Source organism: Lissotriton helveticus, chromosome 7 (genome assembly GCF_964261635.1).
Source record: "Lissotriton helveticus chromosome 7, aLisHel1.1, whole genome shotgun sequence".
Taxonomy (NCBI): Eukaryota; Metazoa; Chordata; class Amphibia; order Caudata; family Salamandridae; genus Lissotriton; species Lissotriton helveticus.
In genome coordinates, this window is record NC_136068.1 from 1,605,200,726 (window position 1) to 1,605,218,846 (window position 18,121).

At 44.0% G+C, this 18,121-nt stretch overlaps 1 protein-coding gene across 4 annotated transcripts in view; it reads left to right on the forward strand.

Moving 5' to 3' along the window:
* Positions 1-18,121, forward strand: part of LOC144770579 (sodium-dependent neutral amino acid transporter B(0)AT2-like) — a 392,280-nt gene that overhangs the window by 300,606 nt on the left and 73,553 nt on the right. For all 4 annotated transcript variants that reach the window (XR_013598931.1, XM_078655228.1, XM_078655229.1 and 1 more), the window contains 4 exons: positions 3,067-3,224; positions 11,930-12,056; positions 12,763-12,938; positions 17,277-17,387. Coding sequence is in view for 3 of the 4 variants with exons in the window: in XM_078655228.1 (XP_078511354.1) it covers positions 3,067-3,224; positions 11,930-12,056; positions 12,763-12,938; positions 17,277-17,387 (572 nt within the window). In the remaining variant the exon portion in view is untranslated. The remainder of the gene's footprint in view (positions 1-3,066; positions 3,225-11,929; positions 12,057-12,762; positions 12,939-17,276; positions 17,388-18,121) is intronic.

Here is an 18,121-nt window from a genome sequence, read left to right on the forward strand (position 1 = left end):
GAGATACCAGCCCTCCATCATTCTAGATCTCAGGTACAGAACTGAATAACCCCTTGCAGAGAATTCTCGAATCAGTCCCTTGGCAAACAAACTTAACTTAAACTGCTACTTATCTACTCCCGCCCACGTATTAGGCTTAGGTCAGGTACACTGGGGTAGGCGTGGTTAGAAGCACCAGTTGAGTATGATTAGTCAAATGTATATATGTATGTATCTATTTTATCCATTTTAAAGTATCATATGGCTCAGAAACCATATCAATGCTTTTACAGTATTATTTTATAATTCTGTCTTTACTGTATGCACTTTACTTAACTACAAGTATTGCAATAATAGCGATTCATTTCTCTTGTATGAGAAAGGAGACTGATCAATAAATAACATCTTTTATTGAACACGCCCGTCTCTTCCTTTTCTTTACAATCTGGTGAAACTAAGAATGCACTGAACTGACTGAGTAAAATAAGTTGTCTTTTGTTTTCACACGACTCTAGAGATACACTCTTGATTAGGGGAGAGCAAAGTTGTCATGTTCTATGGTTGTCAGAAACTAAATCCCTTCTTGTCTATCCAGGGAGGTTAAAATCCTCCTTGCCTATTCGAGAAAGTTTCTAGTGAACTCTGAGCTAGCTGGCGAACACAAAACTTTAAGTCTAATATCGTCGGTAGAAGACCTAGTTAACCTCTGCCCTAGGTCTATACTATTGAAGATATTATTCCAATGCGCAGAGCCTATTGGGATAATAGGAACTACACTACACTCCATTCTCAGCAGTGTGGCAGGCGGTGCTCACAGCACCGTCCGCCTCAATGCTGGGAATGCACTGTGTGCATTGTCATGCACAAGGTGACTGGCACCGCGCTGTGCCTGCCACCTTGCCGATGACAATGTAGGGGGTACCATAGGTACCCCCCATGTGCACCCCACACCCACCCAATGCACTGGGTGCCCGCTACGGGCCCCCGTAAGCACAATCGGCATACCTTACTGTGGCAAGGCTGCTCCCCGCTGCCTTCCTAATATGGATAGCGGTGACACCGCCACCATATCAGGCCCCTTTTCCGCCCTGTCACCTGCCCCCCCATACTAATATGGTGGGGGGGGGGGGAAATGGGTGGCGGGCGGAGGAAAATGTAGGGAGGATTGCCACTGCCACGCAGGCGTTGGCGATCGGCCTTACATCGTAATCAGCCCCTGAGTGTCTTAGTCTTTCTGGCAAACTGAACAATCAAAATGGAAAACGTGAAACACTTGCTGGCAAGACTTCAACCTCCCAATCATTTAGTTCAATAGCTGAGTCCTCATTTTTGTGTGCCCCATCTATGGAGCACTGGTGAGCAGCAGACACAATGGCTGCATTCCACTGGTCACTCATTCCTTTCCTACCCTCCTCTGTGGGTTCTACCCCATCCCCGAAAGTTGCTCTCTCTGAGTTCTGTATCTTAGGCAGCATCTCTGTAGTACTGTATGGAAGTATTGGGAGCAGCAAACACACTTAGCATTACAAGCTGGATCCCCCCTCTGCAAACCTCTCCTCCACTATGGTGTTGTCCAGTATGAGGTAGAAACAGGAAGGATATCTGTTGAAAAGAGTGTACTGATACGATCCCACCATAGAAATGTGCAGAAAGACATTTCATGTATCCCATAATGTGGAACAGTTTACCAGTATAAGACAAGTGTAGCATGCTCGAAGTGCACACATGGAACTGACCTGGTCCAGCTTTCTCCTTCGAGCCTTGGGTTAGAATAGCAGGGTGCCAAAGGCAACAGACCATTTGCATGCACACACCACACCACGGTACACTGTTCACCGTGTACAGCTATAGTAATTCATCAAGATGCCTCCACTAGGCCTGTCCGCTTTGGCCGGACTGATAAACACAAAGGTCCTCTGTTCATGACCATAGAGCATGGGAAAAACACCTTTTAACAGCTCAGAGGGAGGGAACACATACAAAGTAAAGTCCACATTTGTAAAGCGCACAATCACCCGTAAGGGTCTCTAGGCGCTGGGGGCCGTCGGGAAGATTAAGCGAGCTATTGCCCAGAGTCACATGGTGCTGGGCTAATCTGCCGCCGGAGCCGGGGATCGAACCGTGATCCCCAGATTCCAGCGTCAGTCGCCCTGGCCGCGGCGCCACACCTCTCCCCTCATACAGAGCTATTACCCCCCACATTGGACATTGGGGGAGCAATCACATGCTACGGGAACCACTTGTTTGTGATATGGGCACAATTCACTTGTCTTAGGGCTCATTTCCTCATAGTGGCACCCCTACATCATTTTAGGGGCACTCTTCTGTCGTGTGAATGCATCTCCCTCATGAAAGGAGTACCTTCTCCACAAGTGAAGGGTACTCCTCGCTTATTTATTTTATTTTATTTATGCATTTTTACATAGCGCGGACTTTACCCGAAGGCGTCAGAGCGCTTCACAATAGGAACAGAACTGATACATGAGGAGAACATTACACGTGAACAGATTACAAAAGCAGACGTTAAATTACATGAGGTAAAAGTGACAATTGTGAGCAAACAAAATACATGAGGTAGCGAAAAGTGCACAGGAGGAAAAGGTGACAAGTGTGCAGGTTACAAGAGAAAACAAAGTACAATTAGAGGTATAATACTGCAATATATGCTAGACACTCGGGCACAAGAACAAACGTTACGTAGGCAATGGTGGCACTTGTGCAAGTATCAAAGGCAAACAAAGAGTGAGAGGTAGCAAACTGTGTGTTACAAGGGAAATGTGGTGTGTGCATGTTACAAAAGAGCACCAAACACAAGTACAAGGATAATACTGCAATAAATGGCAAACACTCCAACCACAAGAACACACTGGGAAGGCACTTCCATAGTCATGGAGAATAGAATTTTCAGTAATGGGAGGTCTTCCTTCAGATAATAGAGAGGACGTGAATTACTTTTGGAGGTGTCTTTGGAGGAGGTACGGAGCTCTCTTCTTTCTTGTTAAGGACCACTGTAATCCTATCTCATGAGTTATGATTGTTCTACATTTAACTTCTGCTTCCTTAACCATGTTCTCATCTTGTTCGCAGGGGCCTTTCTTTTGCTGTACTTCCTGCTGCTTGTCCTCATCGGTATTCCCCTCTTTTTCCTGGAGCTGGCTGCTGGCCAGAGCATTCGGCAGGGCAGCATTGGGGTCTGGAAGCACCTTAGTCCCCGCCTGGCTGGCATCGGCTTTGCCAGCTGTGTGGTGAGTTCATGATCACTCTTCTGACTGGAGTTTGGGTCATGAGGTACTGTGGCTGAAGGCAGAAGATGTGAGCCTGGCTTTCCAAACCAGCCTGTTTGCCTTCAAGACTCAATATTTATAAAGTGGCATCTGCTGTTCAAAGAGCGCTGCAGAGCAGGTGATACTGGTGTGTTTCCAACAGTCCAATAGCACAACTTCTGATGATGTTGGCTCATTGCATAGCACTTACAGTAAACTGAATAATCCCATGACACTGAAACAATAGATCATATTATCCATCGGAAATAGTTTTATTGATATCTGAAGGATGACATTCTTAGTGCATCCTTTTGAGAGTTAATTCTATAATATGCAAGTCACACACAAATATTTGCAACAGTCGCTTGAGCTAAGCTTCCATACCTGAGGAATTCTCACCCTTCTGACCATTAGGATGGAAAGCCTCTGTTAAATTAAATGTTTTTTACCCATGCAGTGGGCAATGTTACTCCATTCCTTTAAACAGGATACATCTGACGCGCAGAGTGTTGGGTCCCCCACAGAGGAGGTACACCACGAACGGACTAGACCGAGTTCTCCAGTAGAGTAGACCGACAGCGAAGCCGAGCCTGCAGAGTAGAATATGGGACATGTAGAGCACTCCCAGATGGACCCTCCCGCCCAGCACTGATGCTTGCTTAGGACATGCAACAGTTAGTCTATAGCCCGGCCCGCGCGTTGCACAATACCCCAAATACAATGAATCCCAGTTCTAATTACCCCGGTTGAAGAGTTCAGTTCCATGCTGAAAAACTGTGTTAAATCGTAGTATCCGCACAGCAGATATAGATTATGTGTACAATAACTACAGTAGGCACCGGTCCACGCAGTCAGGAGCTAACTGGCTCTACACTTTCATAGCGACAAAGTCACCGCAATAAAGCAAAAGATTCCTATGCTTAGAATGTAGCAGCTTGCCGAGTATTATATTGTGACTCTGTATGATATGTACTATATGATTAACTAAAATGGATGTACTGTGCAAAACTTTGAAAAATGCCAATAAAAAGTTTATTAAAAAAAATAGAAATAAAATAATTTATGAAATGTCTTTTGTCATTGAAACGAAGACGAGACCGATGTCCAGCATTTACATTGCACAGCTTTATTCCAGAGCGATAAATTACCTACTGCTCTAGGAATCTGTGGAGGAAGCATGGAGAGAAATAAACTCAAATAGCAGTGCTTTACTCAGTCAGCCAACAGGCCGTTTCTCAATATTTTGCTGTGCAAGTTTGTATTTTAAAGGGATGTAAAACATAAACCTGGGATTCTGAGTTTATTATTTGTGTGTGTTAATGCCACCATCTTGGGGTGAACCGATAGGGTGAATCAGCCAGAAGCAGATAAACAACCTAGCACAAGAAGTTTAGAAGGCGACTGGACCATAAAGTGGAATGGACTAGCAAGTGGCGGGCCTTACTTTGATTGAGTTATAGTAAACAAAAGAAGCATTAGCAATGACTGACACATCTATAGTTCAATGTTGGATTGTACAAATACTTTAGCATATTATAACGAAGTGTGAGAAAGTTCTTATGTGTGACCTGAAACTGCTGACAAGTGAATTTACATGTGGAAAATAGAATTCGACAGTGAGGCGTCAAAGAGGCCAGTCTCTGCAGTGCTATGGGTATACAATGGTAGCTCCAAGGAATAGTTAGCAACTTAGGGCCATATGTATCAAGCAAATTAGCTTTCGCAAAGGCCGAAATTCGCAGAATTTCGGCCTTTACGAATGCTAATTTGCTAAATGGAATGTATGAAACATTTTTGCAGCAAAATAAGGAATCGCAAAATTTGCCATTCCTTATTTTGCGATAGCACTTAAGGAATCGCAAATTGTGCGATTCCTCAAATGCAATGTATCAAATAAAAATTAATGCAAAAATGCCCATAAGGATTCGCAAATTACCACCAACTTCTAGTTGGTGGTAAGTTGCGAATTCTTTTGAAAAAGCAATTTATTTAAAATCCAAAGGTGGCATATGACGCTCATACATGCTCTTAGGGCATGTATGTGCGCCATATGCCCACACATGTCATTTTCAGGGGTGCAGCAGGGTGTTCTTGTGACACCCCTGCACCCTTGAAAATATTCCTAAATTGCGATTAGCAAATTGCTAATCGCAAATTTCCCCTTCATTCCTATGGGCCTCCTGACCCATAGAAATGAATGGGAAATTTGCGATTAGCAATTTGCTAATCGCAATTTAGGAATGGTAAGGAATCGCTAAAAAGAAGCGATTTCCTACATACATACCGTTTTGCGATTTCTAAATAGCGATTCCTTAAAAATCGCTATTTAGAAATCGCAAATGGTGAGGATGATACATATGGCCCTTAGCTCTTTGCAAGGCTTGTCAAGAGACAGGACAGAGATGGGAAACTGACCGGTCGCCATGTTAATTAATCAAACAACCAAGTTTAGATTTGCAATATCTTTCACTATTTAAGTTATTGAAACGTGGGCACAGGGCAGAAGCTTCTGCGCATAGGTGATGTTATGCTGGACAAAGTCTAAGAAACTATTTCATATGAATCAGCCACTTGCCCTCTAGGACCCTCAAAAACCAAATTAGTGCTTTCAAAAGCTGTCCAAAATGCTGTCACAAAGAAAACAGACCGCATAAAGCTGGTTCTTTAGGTATTCCCAGATATATTTCAGTACATTTCTTTTGGTGTTTTCTTGCCAGTGAAATAAGTTAACATCTTTCTTTTCCCCGCTTCTGCCCATTTCCAGACACCATGCCTCATCCAAGCTTAGCTGACCCCTGCTCATTCCCTCCTATTCCTGTTCGACATGCTGAAAGGCATCCAGTAAGCGAACAGTTCCATCCTGCAGAATCTTCCAGTTCACATCCTTGTAAACTTTGGTTTAGTAGCACACAACTTATTTTGAGATGTTCAGCACTCTAAGCCTTTTTTTTTACTCCCGGTGAAGACAGTTCTCTTAAGTCCCTTGAAAGGCAAATTTTTCAAATAGCATTTTACATATACATTTAGGCTGCTACTAAGCCCTTCCAATTACTGGAACCGAGGCTCTGCTCTAAGAAATAATCAACAACAGCCGCACAATATAGTTAAGTGGTGAAGCTCATTAAAACCCAGGTGCGCAGGATGCCGTCATTAACTTGACCAGCAGAACAGATCTCCCACAGATGGAAATTGTCTCCATGTTATCTTGTTCTTGTATCTTTGTGTGTGCTCCATTTTTAGGTCTCGCCTGTCGATGCGCATGCGCATCGAGCTTGCGAGCCTATTGCGGCTTATACAAGCTTTAACTAAGAAGCAAGGAATCGTGGCGATTCCTTGCAGTGCCCGTGACTTTTAAGCTCAATGCGCATGTGCATTGAGCTTAAAAGCGCGTGCACAGCCGCCCGCATTCCTCCGACACCTTTGAAGTGAAGCTTAGCTTCACTTCAAAGGCCCGGCTTCTTCACACCCACATGCCGCTCTCGCTCTCCCCGCTCCGCCCCCTCCCCTGCCCGGCCCGGCTTCTTCACACCCACATGCCGCTCTCGCTCTCCCCGCTCCGCCCCCTCCCTTACACTCACCCCTCCTTTCTCCCCTTTAGGCTGCTTTAATTGATTTTTAAACATATTCGATACAGTTTACCATCAGCAATGGTTTCAATCTTGAGACCCTCTTGATGCTGTAGTCGCATGTCCCTCTGTGCGACCCCACCTAAAAGAAGTTGTAGAGCAAGCTACATTAATAGGAGCATTTTACTTCTACAGACACAGCCCCTCGAGCAGCCTTCAACATGCCGCTCTCGCTCTCCCCGCTCCGCCCCCTCCCCTGCCCGGCCCGGCTTCTTCACACCCACATGCCGCTCTCGCTCTCCCCGCTCCGCCCCCTCCCCTGCCCGCCGTGTGACCTCGGCTTACACTCACCCCTCCTTTCTCCCCTTTAGGCTGCTTTAATTGATTTTTAAACATATTCGATACAGTTAAACATCAGCAATGGTTTCAATCTTGAGACCCTCTTGATGCTGTAGTCGCATGTCCCTCTGTGCGACCCCACCTAAAAGAAGTTGTAGAGCAAGCTACATTAATAGGAGCATTTTACTTCTACAGACACAGCCCCTCGAGCAGCCTTCAACATGCCGCTCTCGCTCTCCCCGCTCCGCCCCCTCCCCTGCCCGGCCCGGCTTCTTCACACCCACATGCCGCTCTCGCTCTCCCCGCTCCGCCCCCTCCCCTGCCCGCCGTGTGACCTCGGCTTACACTCACCCCTCCTTTCTCCCCTTTAGGCTGCTTTAATTGATTTTTAAACATATTCAATACAGTTTACCATCAGCAATGGTTTCAATCTTGAGACCCTCTTGATGCTGTAGTCGCATGTCCCTCTGTGCGACCCCACCTAAAAGAAGTTGTAGAGCAAGCTACATTAATAGGAGCATTTTACTTCTACAGACACAGCCCCTCGAGCAGCCTTCATCGAAAAGAAGTTACGTAGAAATTTGCATTGAGAAGAGGATCTTCCCTCCTAGTCACAGACCCCTCCCCCCCCTTGAGTGGAGCCCCTATCTCCACCCCCGGCTATTGACTCTTCCACTGGGTCACTGCTTCACAATTCACACCTAGACAAAAAACTAGCTATTATGACAGTTGTGTGGCGGAAGTGTCTTTCTTGGTGCGTTTGTACCCTTGGCACAAGCGGAGGCAGATCATGCACGAGCAGAGCACACCCTGCCGTGAATATAGCTTATCACCCTCATGCGCTATAAACGTCTTGCATTAGTCACAAAGCAGACATATTTATTTTGCTTGTTATAAATAATGAGCTACAGAGCAGTGCTCTATTTTTTACTTGTTAAAAAATGTGGTAAATTGATCACAATGTCACTTTTTAATGTTAATCTCTACTTTGAAAGCTTTCCCAATTGTGAGTTAATAAATACTAAACTAAACCTCAAAACATTGCTTAGAAAGCATATAAAATCGAATTCATTTAATTGAAATTTTATAAGTGTATAACATATTTGGCATGCTGAACAACAAATTGCAAAACACAAATTCGCCATATATCTGTTGCTCGTACATATCCTTCGATAACTACTGAAACCGGGCATTGGTCATGGCAATTAAAGATGTGCTGGGGTACAACAATGTTCTGTGTACCTGATATACCTAACCTTGCCAAATTATAATTGTAGTAGTTGTGAATGCGTTGCCCATGCAGGGCGAACATATGTTAACCTGTATCTTAAAAGAGTATGTAGATTGATCCTATCTTCTAATTGTCAATACAAATAAATTTTAAAAAGATGTCCTTTTTTCAGAAATGTTAGCTTACCAATGACTAAACATTGCACATCGCATTAATGTTATCACATTAGTTTACGTTTGGGAATTCATAAAGACTTGATGTAGTTCCCTTGATATGAAGTTGCCTTCTTTGGCTTTCACAAAGTATTTGATCAATAAATAGAGAGGTCCTCTGTTGCTTTAGGTTGGCTGCCCATTTATTCTCAAACACAGCTTGGCCAGGTTGGATTCGAAGCTCACCCTCACTCACCCTCACTCACCCTCACTCACCCTCACTCACCCTCACTCACCCTCACTCACCCTCACTCACCCTCACTCACTCACCCTCACTCACCCTCACTCACCCTCACTCACCCTCACTCACCCTCACTCACTCACCCTCACTCACCCTCACCCTCACCCTCAAACCCTCACCCTCACCCTCACTCACCCTCACTCACCCTCACTCACCCTCACTCACCCTCACTCACCCTCACTCACCCTCACTCACCCTCACTCACCCTCAAACCCTCACCCACACTCACCCTCACCCTCACTCACCCTCACTCACCCTCACTCACCCTCAACCCCTCACCCTCAACCCCTCACCCTCACTCACCCTCAACCCCTCACCCTCACTCACCCACCCTCACCCACCCTCACTCACCCTCACCCTCACTCACCCTCAACCCCTCACCCTCACTCACCCTCAACCCCTCACCCTCATTCACCCTCAACCCCTCACCCTCACTCACAACACATATTGTGTTACAATAGGTGTCACATTTGCGAAAGATAAAACTATCTAGAGATGTAGCATAACGACCAGAGCTGCCATATAAGTCACATAAATACAAAACATGTTGCATTCCAAATGCTATAGGTGTCACATTCGCAAAAGTTATAACTATTGGCATTGGAAATGACAAAGCCATCAATTTAGCAATTTTAACAACGAAAAAATAAATAAATTGTCATTTACAAGACCAATAACTACAACTTTTCTAATGCGAAACCTATTGCATTCCAACCCCACTCACCCACGCAACGTCACTCACACACGCAACGCCACTCTCACACGCAACGCCACTCTCACACGCAACGCCACTCTCACACGCAACGCCACTCTCACACGCCACTCATCCACGCAACGCCACTCATCCACGCAACGCCACTCATCCACGCAACGCCACTCATCCATTTGCAAAACGAAAAAAGTTAAACTCTTCTATTGCGAGACCTATTGCATTTTCAATGCTTGTTTACATATGTCTATATGACACCACTGGTCCATGTTGCAAACTTCAAGGGTGTCACTGAGCAGAAGTTGGAAAGATGTTGAGCCGGGATCTTAGGGGCTCATTACGATGGCGGAAGGATCGCCACTGCCATATTAGGATGGCGGTGGGTATAGTGGCTGACGCAAAGTCCATCCGCCGCTGGCAATCGTAACGATCGCCTGCCGGGAGGAGCAGGGGCACTAATATGGTGGCTGTGCCTAGCAGGCACCGTCCGCCATATTAGGTTGTGGGGACTGAACAGCCTATCCCCTAGCGGGGATTGCTTTTGGGGCCTGTTGCAGGCCCCCCTTGTGTCTGGGGGAGGAGGGGTGTACTTGGGGGGGGGGGGGGTCCCTATGGTACCCCTCTACATTTCGCTGCACTAAGTGGCAGGCACCATGTGGTGCCTGCCATGTGGTGCAATGAAATGCCAGACAAGCAATTTTAACACTGTAGTGGGTACTCCTGCCAGCAGCACCACCACAATGTTAAATTGCAGAATGCGACCACCATGGTGGCGGTCACTTCCTGATTCGCGGTGCGGGACCGCTGCATGTCTGGCAGCCAGTCCCAACACCGCGGGGATGGCGGGAGGACTCATGTCAGCCCGCCATCCTAATGAGCCCAAATATATATATATAAATATATATATAACATATTATAATGTTAAATACATATGACAGAAATCTACAAATATTATATTAAATAAAATAAAAAAATACTTTTTAAACAAAACATTTTAATTAGAAATTATTATTACATAATTATTTTTATTTCCTACCCTATAACACCACACAATTTAAAATCCACATCTACATTTTTTTAAAAGGACCTACATAATTAACTATCACTTAAAGAAATATAATTAATTAAAAAACAAATAAAAACACATCAAAACTAATTACCTTCCCACCCTTTACCCCTATAATGCCCACAACCCACTGCTAAAATTAACTGTAAATTTTTTTATTAAACAATTAAAATCTATTTTCAGTTAAAACAACTAATAGTATTTAACAACTAATTATAAAGTAAGTAAAATGAATTTACTCCCCACCCTTTACTCCTATAAAACCAAACCCCCCACAAAAAATACATAATTGCCCTAATTAATTATCAATTAATATTAATGATCAACTAATTATTAATTAAACATAAAAAATCCTCACCCTCTACCCCTATAAATGCCACAACCTGCACCTAAAATAAATTACACCATTTTTATATTGAATTTTCAATTAATTAATATTAACAACAAATTATTAACTACTTTAAAATTAATTACTTCCCTATAAACCCCACAACCTGCGCCTAAAAACAGTACACAATTGCCATAATTAATTACCAAATAATTAATAGTTAACAACCAATTAATAATTAAGTAATAATTAATCAATTCCCACAATTAACACTATAAAAACTCAATGTAACACATGTTAATAAATACATAATAATAATTTATTTAAATTGAATTCAAATAAAATTGATAACTACTAAAAATGTAAACCATATTAAAAAACATAAACAATACTTAGCGTGGGAGCGTACTGGAATACAAGGGTTTCCTATTCAATCATATTGTGTGTTTGTAGCAGTACCCAAATACAATCTAGTGTACGTGTAAGAGGCATTAGTGGATGGTTTGGTTCTGACGTTGCTTGGGGATTTGACATTGGTAAGGGGCACCTACAGGTTGATGATGCTAAAATGTCAGCGATATCAGCCACTGTCCATGATTTATGCTGATGCAAGACTGGCCTCTTGCATTGTTCTAAACTTGAGGTTCAAATCAAGCTGGATTTTCTCGCTGTGCAGTATGTGGCATTGATGATCCTATACATCATGCAGTGCTATCATGTTCTGTCTGATCTATCTCCAGTAGTATTTGTAACAGGTGTGGGATGGGGAGGAAAATGTGATCCCAACACTATTTATTTATGGTACTTGAAAAAGGTATTGCCTCCATTTCATGTCTAACTTTCTGTGGGCTGAGCTGCTACCTGCTACCCACAATCTCAATTAGCAGGACCCTTGTCTCCCTCCTTCTGCCATCACTCTCTATGCTTCCTCCGTCTCTCGGCTTCATTCTTTCCTGCCCTATAGCTTATGACTAAAACCCTCTTTCTTTCTCTAGGTGTGCTACTACGTGGCCCTTTACTACAATGTCATCATTGGCTGGAGCCTTTTCTACTTATTTAATTCCTTTCAGTATCCTCTGCCCTGGGAAGACTGCCCTAAAATGCCCAATACGACTCATAAAGGTCAGTGTCCAGATATGCTAAGTTTACAAGTAGGTATCCATATATATCGCAGCCATAGGCTTTAAGGTGACGACAAGCAGACTGAATCCTCTTCTTTGGAGGATAAAAGCTTACTACTCTGCTTTGATGTGCAAAGGGCCAACTTCATGACCTAATAGGCAGCAGACATTGTGGGGCTTTTAAAGAGGCCCTTTTTTGAATGTTGTCACAGTAGGTTTCCAAACCCAAACCAGCATTCTGCTCACAGGCACATTCTAGTTTTCTTATTGTTGGTGATGAAAGAATGGGAACATTTTCAAAGAATCTCCACAAGTTTAAAACTTACGGAGGAAATCTGAGCTGCTTGGTTAAGTTATACTGAGTACAAATCTTTTAACATTGTAGACTGGGCCAGTATTAGGCCGGACCAATGCACAGATTTCATTTAGCAGATGTTCTGTTGGCTGAAAGGCGGAGCCTCAAACTTTTTCTTGGGCAAAGAATGTTCCTTGGCTCAGTGAGTTCAAGAACCTTTTGAATTTGTACCAGTGGCCCCACACGTCCTATTGCTCCCTCTCCAGCATAGGCTCACACCAGCATGGTTCTAAGTATTGAATTAAAAAAGACGGGTGAGGAGTGCAGGATGAGGAAGGTTGGCAACTCTTTCTGGGTAGTAAATGTGTACATATATTCTGACTCCTATAATTCACTTTGTTTTCCCCTTCAGAGTTTGATTGTGACCACAGCACCAGCACCACCTATTTCTGGTACCACAAGGCCCTGCATATCAGCAGCTCCATTGAAGAGAGCGGGGGTCTTAACGGGTACATGACTGGATGCCTCCTCGCTGCATGGGTGGTGGTCTGTCTCTGCATGATCAAGGGCATCAAGTCTTCTGGAAAGGTAAGTGCAGTGCACCTAAGTGGGGCCGATACCTAGAGAAAGAAGGCCAGGCAGTATGATGGGAGGTTTGTGAGTCTTAGAAAGAGAGAGGCAGAAGCTTAGAAGAGTGGACTGAGTTTTGGGAAGAGCGAAATTGAAGCTCAGGAAATGGGACGTGCCCATTTAAGACTCTGACTTTAGAGGCCCCAGACATAAAGATGAGGCTTGTTATGGGTAAATTACAGGCTCAGTGGAGTGTTCATATGGTCCTTTATTTTATTTATTTATTTTATGTACTTGTAAAGTGCCCAGAGGGGTATCTCCGCGCTACGGGGGTGCTATAGATAGGCAGATGAGAGGTGGTCAATTAGACAAGATCCGTTTTAAGGAGCCTTCTGAATAGAGGGTAATCTGGTCATTTCGAAAGACGAGTAGGGAGCTGATTCCAGTAAAAGGGGGCTAGGTGGGAGAATGCCTTCCCAGCCAGGCATGTGTTTTTTGAAACGCGGGCCGAGAAGCAAAGATTTAGCTCCTGAGCGTAGGGGTCTGGGTGGCTGATATTGACTGAGTTTTTCTGCAAAATAGCCAGGACCTTTACCATGTAATGCTTTGTGCAATGCAATTACATCTGACCCGTTTGTGTACTGGGGACCAGTGTAGCCGTTGTAGAAGAGGGAGAGAAGCAGTTCTAGCAGGAGAGTTTGAGACCAGGCGGGCTGCGGTGTTTTGAACTACTTGAAGTCTACTCAGAGAGGACTCACTTGCTGAAATCAGGAGAGCATTACAGTAGTCCAGGCGGCTTATCACCAGTGCCTGGATGAGTGTTTTTTCGTGCGGTGAAGAGGAGAATACCCTGCGTAGGAGGCTTAGCATGTGGACACATGAGCCCACGGTAGCTTTAACTTGCTCTCTCGTGGTAAGTTTCTGGTCCAAACGTATGCCAAGGTTCTTAACCACTGTCTTCGGGACCAGGGTTACGTCTAGCTCAGACAGACACCATTCGGGGGACCAGAAGTTAGGTGTATCTCCAAACAGCATGATCTCGGTTTTCTCGACATTAAGCAGTAGGAAATTATTCCTCATCCAGGTCGCAATTGCAGTCATGTCTTTTGAGAAGGCAGTCTGGAAATTGTAGGAGTTTTTGTCAAATGACAGTAACAGCTGGGTGTCATCAGCATACGAGATTGGTGTGAAGGCCAGCATTCTAAGCCATCAAGCTAGCGGAGCCACATAAATGTTGAACAAAGTGGGACTAAGGCAGGTTCCCTGAGGTACTCAGTTGGTCAGTTCTATGGTCTGAGAAAGGGCCCAGATTGATGGTCTGAGTTTGGTGGGTAAGAAAGCTCGACATCCACTGAAAGGCTCGTCCTTGAACTCCAGTCTCTTTGAGTCTGATGAGAGACTGTGTCGAAAGCTGCTGACAAATCCAGCAGCACTAGTAGTACTGCTTGTCCGTTGTCATGGGAGTGCGTTACATAGTCGGTGACGGCAATCAATGCTGACTCCGTACTGTACATTGGCCTAAACCCAAACTGAAATGGATCAAGGCATCCAGTAGATTCGACATGGTCAGAGAGATGGTTATTAATCGCTTTTCCAATATCTTACTCAGGAGAGGTAGAAGAGAAATCGGACGGTAGTTGGACAGGTCCTCCATGGGGACATTGGTTTTCTTACGGATGGGAATTATTTGTGCAGCCTTCCATTCAAGTGGTAGTTGCCCCTCTCTCATAGGGAGATTGAGAATTGAGCAAACAGAAGGGGACAACTGTTTAGAGAGCAACAAGGACAATTTGGCTGGAATAATGTTCAACGGGGAACCTGATTTAACTGTGTTCAGCAGTGTCTCCACATTATCATCTGTGAGAAGGGGAACATTTTTCAACAGATGCACATTGGTCGAGAATGGGGGACAGCAGGAGGCAGTGTCATTCAGGGGGTTCCTGACTTTAGTGATTGTATCGTAAATCAGCTCAATTTTCTGTACAAAATAGATAGCTATTATAACACAAAGTTCTTCAGTTGGAGCAGCTTCCTTGTTGCAGGCCTTCGGGTTAGTAAAGGAATTAGGAATTTGGTTTAATACTTTGGGGTACTCCCAGCCTGGTTGAGTTGCAACACAATATGTGCTCTGTGTGCGTTTTTAAGTTCTTATGGTATTGAGCCAGAGAGGTCTTATACCTCTCTTTATCCTCCAAGTTTTTACAAAGAAATGTTTTCTTCCGTAGGTCTAGAGAACCATGCTGCGTGTGGGCATCGGGCCGAGTTAGGGTATTGTTTCAATGGGGCCAGTTGATCTATGGTTGTTTTTACAATAGAGTTGTTGCTGGCCAGGCATTCCTCCTCATTCTCTGATTCCAGGTTAATGGTTGCTGGGAATGTGTTCATAAAATGGTCGGGTGTTATTTTATGCCACTGTCTACGGAGACTATAGGAGGGGCATAGTGTGCCCTGGGACCCCTAATTTGGAAGTGAATTAAAGAGTGGTCTGTCCATGTAAGTGGGCATGGAGCTTCACAAAAGATGCTGTATAAGATCTAGCGTGTGTCCTGCTGAATGTGTAGGACTGACGTTGATCATTCCTAGTCCTAAAGTGGCTAAGTCGGCATGAAGTGTAGAGGCGTCCTGATTAAAAGTGCTCTCACTATGTACATTGAAGTCTCCTAATAGCATGAAATGTTTCGTGGAAATTATATGAGGATCAATTAATTCCATCAGTTGGAACGAGAAATCCATAAGGGGACCTGGGGTCCGGTATCAATGGTGCCTTGCCAGCTGTAATGGGGTAAGAAATCAATTCTAATAACCAGAATTTCAACTTTGTAATTACAGCATTACTCGAGTGCCTATACTTTGATGATGTCTTTATGGGTGATGGCTATACCTACACCAACCTTAAATTGTCTATCCAGCCTTTGGATACAGTAGCCATCCGGGAGTACCATCGCAATAGCAGGGGTGGAGCTAGGTTCGAGCCAGGTTTCAGTTAGAAATCCGATGTCAGGAGTCTTAGAGGATACTAGATCCCAGATTTCAGCAGCATGCTTGCGCAGAGATCTAACATTGCTCAGAAAGACATTCCAGCCCTGAGCAGAATTGTTGGCAGGACTGTCTGGGTAAGTCTGGGGTTGATTAACTAAATTGAAATTGTGCTTTCCACTGCCTGTGTCAGATAGCAGTGGCCCCACGTGCTTCAGCTCTAGGCTTTGGAATTGGCAAAAGCTACACGTAAAGGGTCCTTTGTAAAAGGACATATCCAGTTCCTCATCCTTCCATTTTGAATAGAGGCAAAAGCTTGAAAAATATCAGGGGTAAAACTTCTTACCAGAACTACTGTCTTTCTCTCATATTTATTCAACATCAGTGATTTCAGCTTGCGAGATGTTTGATTAAATCCTTTCAGTGACTGCAGAATGTATTTTCTTGCTCTCACAACTTGAAATCAACAATTTCAAATCCATAAGCACATGTGGATACAAGTGTCATAATTAGTTTAGTTTACACGTGAAAGCCATGCTTGGTTACACACTTAGTGGAGTGCAGGTCACAGAGATAGACGTGCTCTTTGATATTAAGACTTTCTTTGCACCCTCTTTTTCTGGGAAGGCTTGGAAAAATGCAAAACTCGAGAAGCTCTGATCTTTTTGTGAAATTACAATTTCCACCAGATGCAGAGCTCTAAGTCTTCACAAGGAGAGCGAGTGGGGACCAAAAGCAGCTCTGCCAAAAATATTAAAATCAGCATTTATGTCAATGAATGGTAAATGCCAGCCCAATAGACTATGGAGGAGGGCGACCAGGGCAGCTGAGGCATGCAAGCACATGAAACGTCTTGTCTGACCACTGTTGCTTTCTCCTTCCAGGTTTGACAATAAGTAATCATTGTGTGTTGACATTCTTCTTTGTCACTTTAGATTGACTTGGAATTAGAGCAAGTAGTAAAAGGCGGATGCTGCTGTGTGGAGGGGTGGGTTAGTCACTACTCCTGCGCTACGCAGCACTCTCCCATCTACCTGATATAGGCCATGGGTGGGTGAAACATACAGCAGCAGAACTTTTAAAAAGATGAGTGAGCCGGTAGGCCTTGCTTTAGTGGCACTGGGTAAAAAAGTTCTGTTCACTACAATGGATCGCTCCACAGTATGGTGCCACCATAGCGCTTGTGCTGCTTTATTCTTGGCTGGAGGTCCAACATGAGGGTCTCCCAGAATATATTAAATATGTTCAAACAGTGAGTTACCAGAGCTGCAGGGGCCACACAGTGAGACACCCAAGAGAGAAATTAAATAGGAGTTGGTTTGCTTTGTCATGAACTCGGGAGACTATACTGCTCACAATATCCTGTGCTTAATTTTCCAGGTGATGTACTTCAGCTCCCTCTTCCCCTACGTGGTGCTGCTGTGCTTTCTGATCCGTGGACTGCTCTTGGAAGGTGCTGCAGATGGTATCCGCATTATGTTCACCCCAAAGGTAGGTAGTCAAATGCATGTGCCTAGTGAAATACTGGAGCTGCACAAGTCGGAAAAGTGGCTCCTACAGCCCATAGGATTGTCAGCAAATAGATGGGTTCTGCAGAGAAACTCAGCAGTATCCCATTCTATCAGAGATTTAAGCTGCACAGGTTTGTAACAGTTTGAAGATCGAAACAATGTTTTAGGACTAGAAAAGCTGTCCAACTAAGTAGCATTGCTTTTAAAATACCCACTTAGGAATGCATTATGAACAGCAGTCATGTTTGTAGTTTGCAGGTATGCTATGCGTTTAAGGAGCTTTTTTCAAATATTCACAAGTTAATGAAGAGCCAAACAGTACAGTTCATACCTTCTTTGATTTACAAGTCGATCTTTATTTTAAATACCCCAATGAGCCTGTTGGATGACTGGAGTATGAAAGCCCTGGGATTATGCTCCTTGACACTAATGGAAACCTCAGTCCCCCTCAATGACACTTGAGACTGAACAAATACCCTTCCCTAAGAAATGGCACCTCTTCTATGTGGATGAACTTTGGTAAGACTAGTTAAGACAACCCAAAAAAGATATTGCAAGTTCACTATAATGAGATTCTCATTAATATTAATGAAAGAGCGGGTACTTCCATGTAAGTGCAGAGTCCCAGAACATATATTTTCAAAATAAAAATAATTTAAACAAGAAAACATGCCTAAAAAAAGCAACATTTTGCGTCAGTTCTTTCAAACGTAA